Here is a 12,451-nt window from a genome sequence, read left to right on the forward strand (position 1 = left end):
AAAAAAAAAAAAAAAAAAAAAAGAATAAAGCGCATCTACTGTGTGCTAGTATTCTAGACCTTGGATACAATAGCATGAAATAATACAAACCTCCTTGCCTCTGTGGAATTTCAATTCAAGTTAGGATGTTAGACAACAAACAACTAAAGTGAATAAATACGTCCTTTTATTTGGAGATAAGTGGTAGGAAGAAATAGAAAGCAGGATGAGGAGTAGGAGAGTAACGTGGGTGAGAAGACTATTTTAGGTAAGTGCACAAAAATGGCTTCTCTGAAGAGAAGTGAAGTGAAGGATTGAGCTATGTGAAGAAGTAGAGAAGAGCATTCCAGACATGATAAAGAGCAAGTGCAAAGGCTCAGAGGTGGGACCAACCTTGGTGAATTTATTTGATGAACATAGCACGCAGACCAGTATGACAACTACTGAGAGAGGCTGGAGGAGCATGAGGGGAGATGAAGTTGTAGAGACAGGCAGGGGTCCTATTCAGATTTTATTCTGAGACATTGGTAAGAGATTTTGTATTTTAAGTGTGATGGGAAACTATTAAAAATTTTTTTTAAAACCGTTTATTTTGAAATAATATTAGACTAAAACAAAAATAATACAGTGAGTTCACGTATACTCTTCATCCAGTGTTAATATCTTGTATAACCTTCATTGGAATCATCTCTTCAGGGTAGTGTGTTACCTTATAATGTCCACTCTCCTGCCACTATATGGAGAAGACTGAAGAGGCAAGAGCAGAAGTACAGAGATCAGTTAGGAGGCTTCTATACTATAATTAGTAGTCCACATGAGTGTTGATGAGTAGAGTGGTGGCTGGACAGTTCCTTAAAAGAGGTTTATGGGCTTCCCTGGTGGCTCAGTGGTTGAGAGTCCGCCTGTCGATGCAGGGGACACGGGTTCATGCCCCGGTCCGGGAAGATCCCACATGCCGCGGAGCGGCTAGGCCGGTGAGCCATGGCCGCTGAGCCTGCGCATCCAGAGCCTGTGCTCCGCAACAGGAGAGGCCACAACAGTGAGAGGCCCGCGTACCACAAAAAAAAAAAAAAAGAGCCTCTCAGCACTCTTATTTTAAAAAGCCTGGTTTAGGGACTTCCCTGGTGGCACAGTGGTTGGGAATCCGCCTGCCAATGCAGGTGACACGGGTTCAAGCCCTGGTCCAGGAGGATCCCACATGCCACGGAGCAACTAAGCCCATGTGCCACAACTACTGAGCCTGTGCTCTAGAGCATGTAAGCCAGAACTACTGAGCCCTTGCACGGCAACTACTGAAGCCCCCAGGCCTAGAGCCTGTGCTCCACAACAAGAGAAGCCACCGCAATGAGAAGCCCGTGCACCGCAACAAAGAGTAGCCCCTGCTCACTGCAACTAGGGAGAGCCTGCATGCAGCAATGAAGACCCAACTTAGCCCCCCCAAAATAAATAAATAGTAATAAAATTAAATAAAAAAGAAAGAAAAGCCTGATTTAGAATATCATACTAAGAAATTGAACAAAGCCTTCCCTGAACCAAACTTCTGTACTTGGTTGTTTTTTAAGAGCAACAAAATACTAGCATAGTTTAGGCAAGAAAAATAATTTATTATGCATAAGCAGTTTCGATGATGAAAGAATATTTGAAATGGGTGAATAAAGGACTTCAGTCACTTTCCTTTATGTTGAAAATCTGTGAGTTAGCTTTCTTAGTCATTGGTTCCTTATTGTAATTTGCTAGTATCTTTTCTTTGAAAGAATGAAAGCTAGTAAATACTAAATTTCAATCAGTTTTTTAGATACTTATATTTTGTGTAGAAAATGCTTCTTAATTGTACCAAGATTAATTACCAAGATTTTTCATTGCAAAGATGTGATCTTATTTTGTGATCTGCATGGCTATTTATCCTGTTTATTTTGTTTCTACACATTTTACTTAAATTTTAAGAATAATGATCCACAGTTAGAAGCTTTAATGAAAGCATTGTACAGATATTTTGCTCATATAGTTAACCCATGTATCCATTGTATGCTTTTAAAGTGTTAGCGAATATTGATAGAATCATTTCTCAAAATTGTACTTTTCTAATGTTCTGTAGCATCAAACAGTCTATTACTGATCTATATTCTTAAACCATTTCCTACTTTTTATTTACTATAAAACAAAGAGATAATGGGAAAAAAACTTGTTCTGGATGTTGAACCTATAAGTTAAATACTTTTTGGTAGTGTCTGCTCTACTTCACTTTAAAAACTAAAATGGAGCATTTTTTTTCAGTTGAAGCCCAGGAGTTCTAGACACTTTTATTCTTTGTTGTTATAGTTGAACTTTCATGCAGAGCTTTATGGAATTTATTTTCATTAAATAGGGAACATAATTGTAACTATATGTAGAGACATTGAGGGGATTTTGTGAAATACTTGTATGTTATTTGGAACACTGCCTGGCAAAGAGAGCATGCTCAGTTAATATCAGGTCTTATTAGAAGTACTATGAGTAGTATTGGGATTATTTAAAACAGCTTTATTATTGCTTATTTTGGAGAAGTGGTCTGTGAGCACCTTCTGTTATTCACTTAATATTTAATGAGCAGCTTCTGGGTGCCAGGCACTGTAAAGTGTTCTCATGTATATTATCTTGGCTAAACTGCCCACATCAGCTTCCATTTTGATAATGGGGGTATTAGAGTCTGAGAGGTTAAGTCATTTAGCCGTGATTTCACAGTAAGAGGTGGGTGTCACTTGCTAAAACATGTCATCTGACACTGACATATAAAGGTCTTTTAAAATTGTCCTAATCACTCATCTAATAGATGTTTATATTGTGTACTTCTTTATGTGCAGAGCTGTTTGATATGGGCTGTGGAGTTTGATACACTGTCTCATAGTGTTGCAGGTAACTGATATAAGGTAGAAAGTGATATTATTAGAAATTATACACATTTAGAGTAGGGAGATGTTATTTGCACTGAGGGAAAAAGTTCAATCAGGGATGTTTTCTTGAAAGTCAACATTTAAATTGAGCAGTTTAGGAGTAGTAGGACTTGGACATATGTGAGTGGTGGAATTTGGACATTTCAAGAGAGGAAACAGTAAAGAAAACATGAGATGTGTATAGAAAATAGTGAATAGTTTGTTTTGGCTACTTTGTATAGTGTGTGAATGGATGTAGGGGAAATTTAGATTGGAAAGGTAAATTAGGACCAAATTATGTAGGGTCTTAAAAACTTGAGTAGTTATTTTGAATTTAGATATCCTTTTAGTTCAGTAAATTTGTTTTAGCCAGTGTAGAGGCTAGTTACATACAATTTTGGGGGAAATAAAATTGAATGAGAAATTGAGACCATAATGAGATTTTACTATTAAAAAGGAAGATGGGGGGCATGTGGAATGGTAGAAAGAACACTTTATTAGGAGCATGGATATGAAATTTTTAATCCTGGCCTTGTCATATTAAGTAGTTATATAACCTTGGGAAGATTCTTTTAAGTTCTGTGAGCATTAGCTTCTTAATATGCAAAATGAGAATTTGTATAAAAGATCCTTAAGGCCCATAATAAGATGGTGACTGTGTCATTTTTTGTCCAAACTAGGACACTGAAATTGAAAGGAGGCACTATTAATAATTAACCCAGTAGCAACCAAATTATACTTTTGCTTTTTATCCTATTATATTATGAGTTTACTTTCACCTGTTACCTTGCAAAGTTCAAATTTAAAGTACTGAAAAGTAGGGGAAAGGATTAAGACATCAATTGTAAATGTTTAATGTTATTGCGCAATGTAAAGATAGTATAATCTGAGGAAACAGAATCATTTAAAAAGGTGTCTGCTTGATGTTGTGAGTGATAATGATTAAAAGTGTGCTTATAAACATAGAATTGTTTTGAAACATATTGTTCAAAATAAAGTCAACTACTCCTACAGGTAAAGCTAGAACAGTTACATACATCACTATAAGTATATATCTCAGTTTGCCTGGCATATAGGGGTAGAGATACTTCGTTTACACTTTTTTACGTGTCCTCAGGGACTGCCGTGTCTAGGGCACTTTATAATAGTTGGGTCTACCAGAATGCTGTGCTTGCTGGGGTTTTTTTGTTTTGTTTTGTTTTGTTTTTTGCTGTACGCGGGCCTCTCACTGTTGTGTCCTCTCCCGTTGCGGAGCACAGGCTCCGGACGCGCAGGCTTAGTGGCCATGGCTCACGGGCCCAGCCGCTCCGCGGCATGTGGGATCTTCCCAGACTGGGGCACGAACCCGCATCCCCTGCATTGGCAGGTGGACTCTCAACCACTGCACCACCAGGGAAGCCCCTGTGCTTGCTGTTTTTTAAATAGTCTTTTAATAGTTTTTTTAATCTCCTGATGTTATGCTTACTATTGTAAATTTTCTGACTTATCATAATGGTTCAATACAATTATGTGTAGAGGCACCTCTCCCCCAACACTCCTGTGTAGGTGTAAGTTTAAGAACTGATTGAGGGCCTCAAAACTGTATGGGCTTTGATAGCAAGTTTGATATTTTGAAGCACTTTCTCATATTTTCTGGTTTTCTCATGTTCTAGGTGAATTATTTTATATTTAATGTGCATTCAGATCACCTGGGTATCTTGTTAAACGGCAGATTCTGATTTGGTAGGTTTGAGGTGGGCCTGAGATTCTGCTCTTCTAACAGAGGAAGTGGAAGATGTGGAAGTTTCTATTCTGTAGACTACATTCAGAGTATCAGATAGGTTCTAGATGTTTTTCTGGAATTCTGGCAGATATGATATATGATGTTAAATATGGCTGGATTCTTTCAGAAATTATATTAATAGTTGTTTTAAAGAGAAAACTTAGGACTTTTGTAAATTTAATAATACAGTTGATTGAAATAATATTTGTCTTTTGTATTCACATTTCCTTCTTCATATGTTTACCAGTGTCTTAACTCTAGTTTTGCTTCTTTCTCATATCTTTTTTGTTGTTTTGGTTTTTGCTTTTCTTTAATGTATTATTGTGTTTTGTGGATCTGGTCAGGGAACCGTTACTGTATTTTATGTTTGTATCTACATTTTATTTTGCATGCGTAACGTGGCTTTGCCTGGATGTTCTTTTTGGTAAGTTCCAAATTTATAAAGCATATTGTTTTTTGTAGTGTAAGTTATAATGTTTTTCACCTTCTTTTCTCCCACTTCTAGTAATGTGGTCATGCTCATGAGTTGTTTTTAGTTTTTTTTAAGAGTTCATTTGATAATTATTTTTTCCTAACACTTTCCAATTTTCCTTAATAGTAGTGCAGTTTGGTACTAATCTGCTTTGATTCGTTTTATAGCCTCACAATGTCAGTTGCTGGTCACTGTTAGCAGTTGCTGTCTCAAGTATTTTGGTTTTTTAAAAGAGCCTTAATCATCTAGAAATATTGTCCTAAAAGCTTGTGCTTCCATTTAGCAATCATAAAAGATAGTTTGTAGTAAAACTAAATAATTTTGTTCTCAGTAAACAATGCAGTCTAATTTTGTTTTCACAGCAACAGCTTGCACAACTACAGAAAGAAAAATCAGAGATTCTGAAAAATCTGGCATTATATTACTTCACATTTGTAGATGTTATGGAATTTAAGGTATGTATTTTAATGTATAGAATTTAACATTTCAGAGATAGATTGATATTTGTTAATAATATAAATTGTTCTGTCACTTGTAGATAATAAAATTAGAATTCTTCTAGAACAAAAATTCAAAATACATTTTATTTGTGTGTGTTTTCTGAATTTAGTAGTATTCATATAGGTAAAAGGTTTAAATAAACTTTTATTTTCAGGACCATGTTTGTGAATTGCTGAATACTATTGATGTTTGCCAAGTCTTCTTTGATATTGTAAGTATTATTTTCAGAAAAATTTCCAATTCTTCTGTCTGTTTCTAGTAGAACTAAGAGGATCAAATGCTTTTCTTTAGAGAAAATGTAAATGATTAGTATATAAAGTTTCAGCATTGTTAATTTGGCTTGTATTTTTTAAGGTAAGGAGTTATACTGTATTTTCACTTGTTTATTTGATTGTCATTGAATATAAATCTTGTACATATTCGGAAATAGTTGTTAATTTTAGTACTTTAATAGGCCCAATTTTAAAAGGTTACACAAGTAATCCTTTTCTCTATAAAAAACATACTTGATAAAAATCTTTATTAATAAGTCAATTTCTAGATATAGGAAGTCAAAGTGAAAAACGTCTCCACTGACTTAATGGTGAACCTATTTATTTATTTAATACTCCTTTTTTCTTGCTTAGTGAGATTTACTTTCATGTTTATTATTTTTCTGGTTTTGGTTATTCTTTTAAACTGTTAGCAGTTTGAATAGGGTGATCACAGACTCTGTTTTATCCATAAAATTGTGTCACAAGCACAAAACTATTATCTATAACTCCAAAATTATGGGCATGTTTTTGGTGAAAGGAATTAGATAGAATTTCAGAAATGGGGATAAAACAAATAACTATAGAAAATTATTAGCTTTCAGTAGCTGCCATGAAGATTTTTGTGTGTGTGCTTAAAAGTTTGTGAAATAGGAAGGAGTTGAACTTAATGGTTTTTTTCCCCTAGACTGTAAACTTTGATTTAACGAAGAACTACTTAGATTTGATCATAACGTATACAACACTAATGATACTGCTGTCTCGAATTGAAGAAAGGAAGGCAATCATTGGATTATACAACTATGCACATGAAATGACCCATGGAGCAAGGTAAACCTGCATTATAAAAATCTGTGTGAAATTCCCAATTAATTTTATGGCTTACAACTCAGTGATATTTGATATGTCTGTTTTAAGTGACCGAGAATACCCACGTCTTGGTCAGATGATTGTGGATTATGAAAACCCTTTAAAGAAGATGATGGAAGAATTTGTACCCCATAGCAAGGTAAGAGCTGGGTTTTAGGGGTGCTTCAGTAGGCATATGAGATAGCTTAAGGATGGATAATTAGAGTGATAAACTACTTTTAAGAAAGAAAATTATAATGAGATATGAATAATAGTTATGCATGGTTTTATCTAATTGTGAACCAGAGAACTCATTAATTAGATTCAGAATAGTGAATAGAGACTCAGGAATATATTGATCCATTGTAGTTTTTAGGTTCAGTATAGTGTATAGAGTTAGTGAAGTTTAGTATTTGAGAATGTCTATACTTGTATCAGATTGCTTGGGTTCTAATCCCAACTCTGCCAATTACAGTGTAATATTGGGCAAGTTACTTAACCAACTTCAGTGTACCTCAGTTTTCTTACCTGTAAAAGTGCAGTATTAAATGAGTTACTTTGTAAAGAGTATTTAGATACACAGTATTTAATAAATTTTAGCTATATTATAATATAGTCTCTTAATGAGAGAAATACAATAGGAGTTTTGTGATAATTTGGCATATCTGTCTTTTATGGTATATTAAAAAAATAGTTCTTAATGAAATAGTTTTGGTTTAGAGTCTTGCCTTTATGGCTTCTCTGAGGGAGGGCTAGTTCCTAAGCACATCAAGGAAATGTACAGGTATCCTCATTATTTATAGATAAGGAAATTGAGGCTGGAGAAGTGATATGATGAAGTAAGCCATTTGGTAGCAATAGTGGCAAAACCAGAGCTAAAACCCAGGATATTAGAATCTTGGCCCATTGTTCTCTTTGAATGATGAGAGTTAGAATTTTTTTAAAATTTATTTATTTATTTTATTTTTGGCTGCGTTGGGTTTGTTGCTGTGCGCAGGCTTTCTCTAGTTGCGGCGAGTGGGGGCTACTCTTCGTTGCGGTATGTGGGCTTCTCATTGCAGTGGCTTCTCGTTGCGGAGCACGAGCTCCAGGCATGCAGGCTTCAGTAGTTGTGACACGTGGGCTCAGTAGTTGTGGCTCGCGGGCTCTAGAGCGCAGGCTCAGTAGTTGTGGCGCACGGGCTTAGTTGTTCCACGGCATGTGGGATCTTCCCGGACCAGGGCTCAAATCCATGTCCCCTGACTTGGCAGTAGGATTCTTAACCATGGTGCCACCAGGGAAGCCCGGAGTTAGACTTCTTAGTAATACAGTATTTTGTATGAATCTGTGCTTTTTTTTTGACATACAGTTGACAGCAAGAATTTTCCTTCAGTTTTCTTACTCCCATGAAAATTCTGAAGATGCATTTCCAGTTTAATTTCTTTGCATAGCTGTATTATACCTACAAATTTATGTAGGTTTAATGTCTTGGAGTTAGTTGAATCATTAGTTTTAAAGAGGCTAGTAGATGACATTAGTTTTGAAGTAAAAATCAGCATTGTAGATGAAAGTGTCAGGATTCCTCAGAGTGCTGAGCAGATCATTGTTGTCTGTCTCTGATTTTGATAGTCCTTTTTCCTCACCTAGAAATGTCTTCCCTACTCCTTTCCTATTTTTTCTCTGGATCTGTTTCTAACTTCTTGCCAATCATGTAATGGCCTTGTTTTTAGTTAGCCACTTCAAATTTGGTTCTTTTCCCAGTTAGTTGATGAAAATTTCTTTTAAAGGCTGTTGGATCTCTAAGTTCTCCGTAGCCATTAGCCTATATTAGACAATTAATAATTACTTGAGAAGAATTGTCCATTTGGATTAGACCAGTTTTTTCCTAATCTTGATTTTTCCGATGTTCTGTGATATCTCAGGGTTTTGATAGAAAGACCATCATGTATTTGCTAGGATTTGTTAAAATTCAGTTAATTTAATTTAAAAAGCTATTCTGAATCACTTGGTGGAGTGTGATAAGAACAGATTCCTGGGCTTTACTCCCAGAGGTTCTGATTCAGGCAGAGCCCTGGATTCTCTTTTTCTGAACAGACTTCCCTGGCAATTCATGTGCAGCCAGATTAAAGAACCACTCGTACAGAATTTTTAGGAAGGAGGAGTGAATAGCAAAGAATAGTTAAAAGCAAGCAAGAATCAGATGAGATGAAAAATTAAATACCTAGATAATAAAGCTGTAATTAATAGACCAAATAGAAGTTAAGTAATTTATTAAGATAAAGTACAGTGGGTTATTTTTAGAAGGCATTCTTTGAAGAAATATGAAACATGTTGAGCTCTATTAACACTTAGTCATGTAACCTTAATGTCTTTTTCTTTCAGTGAGAGCTATTGAGTAGAAAGTGATGAACAAAATGATTACCCTAGACTCTCTACCCTTTTTGAAATAAAGATCTCAAGATTGCCAAACATTTTTACCTGAAGAAAGTAACATGATTTCTTGAGCTAAGCTTTTGCTGAGGAATGCAGAATCTATGTAGCTTCATGAAGTTAAAAAAAAAAAAAAAATCTAGAGGAGGATAACTGGAACCCACCTCAAATATTATATGGAGCGTAGTTGTAATTACGCTCTTGTTGTTTTACGATGATACAGTTAGAAACACACAGCAGTTGTAGCTGGAATTTAAGTGGAAATTGAAAAAAAACCATTTTATTCCTCAACTTTCTTTTTTTCTATTTAATTAGTCTCTTTCAGATGCACTGATTTCTCTTCAGATGGTGTATCCACGAAGGAATCTTTCAGCTGACCAGTGGAGAAATGCTCAATTATTGAGTCTCATCAGTGCACCCAGTACAATGCTTAACCCTGCACAGTCTGACACTGTATGGTTCTGTATTTTCTTTTTTGAATGAAAATAGTAAAGTTGATTTTTTTAAAAAATACCAGTTAAGCAGTGCTGTTGCAGTTTTTCTTCTAATTAGTATTAGCCTGTCAGTGAAGTTTATTTATTGTAAAATGCTCAGTATTTAAATCATACCATTTAGTTTTTGTATTTCTAGATTCTGATGCTGTTAGTAAAATTAGTAGTACGAGTATTTTCTTTTAAGGTTTAAAAATTTGCTTAGCCTTATTATGGTAGAACATTTGGAAGATTCAGAAAATTAGAAAGAAGAAAACAAAAATCATCCCAAATCTCACCAACTAGAGAAAATCGCTGTTGTATTCTGTTACATTTCTTTTCAAGCTTTTTTCTGTGTATATGAACATAGATGTTACACATATGGAGAATACACACACGTAATTACTGATTTGGGTGAGACAGTGAACATTGAGGTACATAAATCTTTTCTTTAACTTGACTAAAATTTTATCCTTTGGAATACTGCAAACTCTGCAGTAGACTTGGGAAATTTGGAAGTAGTCATTTACCAGATTGAAAACAATTTAGCAACAGTATTTTTTAAAGGGAAGTTTCAGGGTGTGTAAATGTGAAAGAGGCACAGCTTTCACTGTCCTTTATGGGCTGCAAGTATAAATATAGGTTATAAAACTTTCATCCAACTTTTCAAATATGTTGTGGTGGTATTTGAACCAAGAGTTGAGTAGTCAGACTTCTCAGGAGGAACAGGAGGAGGAGTGACTCAGTACAGAATATTAAGAATTTCTTTAAGCCACAAATTTATATTTTCTCTTTTTAAGATGCCTTGCGAATATCTCTCTTTGGATGCCATGGAAAAATGGATTATCTGTAAGTAAAACTGGTTAGTTTTTGATATTCCCCTCAGGTTTAAGTTTTAGAGAAAAATAACAGGTAACATGTATTAACTTTTGTGCCAAGCACTGTACTAAGACTTCTATGTACATTACCTCATTCAATCCTTATACTCACCCTGTTAGGGTAGATGGTCTGTTTTATAGATGAGGAATCTAAAGTTTAGTCCACACAGCTAGTAAATGACAAAGACAGAGAACCCACACTAAATCCAAGGCTGATGGTCTACGTTATATTTCCACTCAACACGGCCATCCAAACTAAATTTTTATTTTATTTTTAATGATTTTCTTCATATTGCATTTATTCAGTTAAAGTTTTTGGTCTTAATTTACTTTAGTATATGTAATAGATGACTCATATGTTTGCATGGGAGATAAAATTACTTGTTTGCACTCCTAGGAAGTTCACAAACTATGGGAGAAATAGACACAGAGATATAATATAAATGAGAATTGCTATAATATTTTTTCTACCACCCCAGGTCCACTGGCAGAGGGGAATAATTTTGAGCAGTTTGTGCTTGTTAGTTCTTATAGTTCTTGTTTCTTAATTTATTAACATTTAGGTACTATTTGATGACTTTTTATTATACTGTTTCTAAAACTGGTGAAGGACCAATTTTTCTTTTTTAGTGATTTTTAGATTGATACTTTTATAAAATACAGTGGAACTGAATTACTGGAATTATCAGAAATAAAGTAATAAGCAAAGAAAATAAAAGCCAACATTTTAATTATTAGGTTCAATTTAATCTAACAGTTTGATTGTTATTAGGTTTCTACTTATAAATTGCTGTCAATGAAAAGTTTTCTAAATGAAAGTTTCTAAATACTCTCAGTTCTCTACTTAATCTCAGTATGCACTGGCAGTTTGAGTAGCACTGTTATTAGTATGAAAGAGGAAGAATTTAGCACACACTCCCTGCCCTTGGCCATTTTTATTAATTATAATTTTTATGTTGATCAGGTTTGGATGTTTATATTTTCTTTTATAATGGTAGTTAAGGTTTTCGTGCTTTGTTGATTTAAAAACACAACTTTCAGAGTATTGATTTTGCTCAAAAGTATGGTGATCCTTGACTGTTTTATGTTTATGGATGTGTGGATAAAGAACTAGTGTGATTAGTAGAGTTAGGTGGCATGAGTGACCTCTAGTATTAAATAGGACTGTTTCCCCGCAGTCTTTACCTTAAAAGGGAATGCTGAATGCAGGCTTTGTGTAATGAGCAGGGATGTGGGTCAGAAGGCAGACTACCCTAAGGGGAGGATACCTGGGCATGGAAAAGGCAAACAGATTTGGGATAACCGCAATTGCCCAAAGTAAGGAATGTTTACTCAGTTTTGCTGCTTTCATTTATTTGAGCCTTGAGTAGAATTAATAGAATTAGGTCAAACTGTGCACTTCTCTTTTTGACATCAATTCCCACTCTAGGACCTTATATAGAAGATGGTCTACTTTCTTTAGAGCTTTGCTCTAGATGAGTTCAAAGGCTAGCAGTATCACCTAGGAACTTGTTAGATATGCAGAATACTGATCTCTACCCTAGACCTACTGAATGAGAAACTCTGAATGGATCCCAGCAACCTGTGATTTAATATGCCTTCCCAGTGATCCTGCTAGAAAGCTAAAGTTTCAGAGTCACTAGTCTAGATTATAGCCTAAGACCAAGCATTGTTGAGGGTCTGGAATGTTGAGGACCCTGCTCTTTTGAATGCAGTTACACCATAACTTATCCTGATATTCTTTTCAGGGTCCGTTCTTACTCTATTAATTACACTAAGAGGACTCCTTGGGAAAGACCTCTTTTTAAATTGATAGTACAGTCTTTCTTCAAAGATTTTCTCCAACTTTCTTGTCTAGTATTGGTCTTCTATCTTGTTTTCTAATATTTTTATGGCTTAAAAATTTTTTTTTCCTGTCCTTTTATTGGGACCTTAGTGGGGAAAGGAGGTTAATGTGTGCTTCAATTAATA

General features: G+C 35.0%; 1 protein-coding gene across 1 annotated transcript in view; it reads left to right on the forward strand.

The window, feature by feature from the left end:
- NCKAP1 (NCK associated protein 1) overlaps window positions 1-12,451 on the forward strand; it is a 95,487-nt gene that overhangs the window by 30,060 nt on the left and 52,976 nt on the right. The window contains exons 3-8 of the mRNA XM_007455262.1: window positions 5,485-5,577; window positions 5,778-5,834; window positions 6,563-6,705; window positions 6,793-6,883; window positions 9,448-9,585; window positions 10,403-10,451. Coding sequence (XP_007455324.1) covers window positions 5,485-5,577; window positions 5,778-5,834; window positions 6,563-6,705; window positions 6,793-6,883; window positions 9,448-9,585; window positions 10,403-10,451 — 571 coding nt within the window. The remainder of the gene's footprint in view (window positions 1-5,484; window positions 5,578-5,777; window positions 5,835-6,562; window positions 6,706-6,792; window positions 6,884-9,447; window positions 9,586-10,402; window positions 10,452-12,451) is intronic.

This window comes from Lipotes vexillifer, unplaced genomic scaffold (genome assembly GCF_000442215.2).
Source record: "Lipotes vexillifer unplaced genomic scaffold, Lipotes_vexillifer_v1.1 scaffold1584, whole genome shotgun sequence".
NCBI classification, from domain to species: domain Eukaryota; kingdom Metazoa; phylum Chordata; class Mammalia; order Artiodactyla; family Lipotidae; genus Lipotes; species Lipotes vexillifer.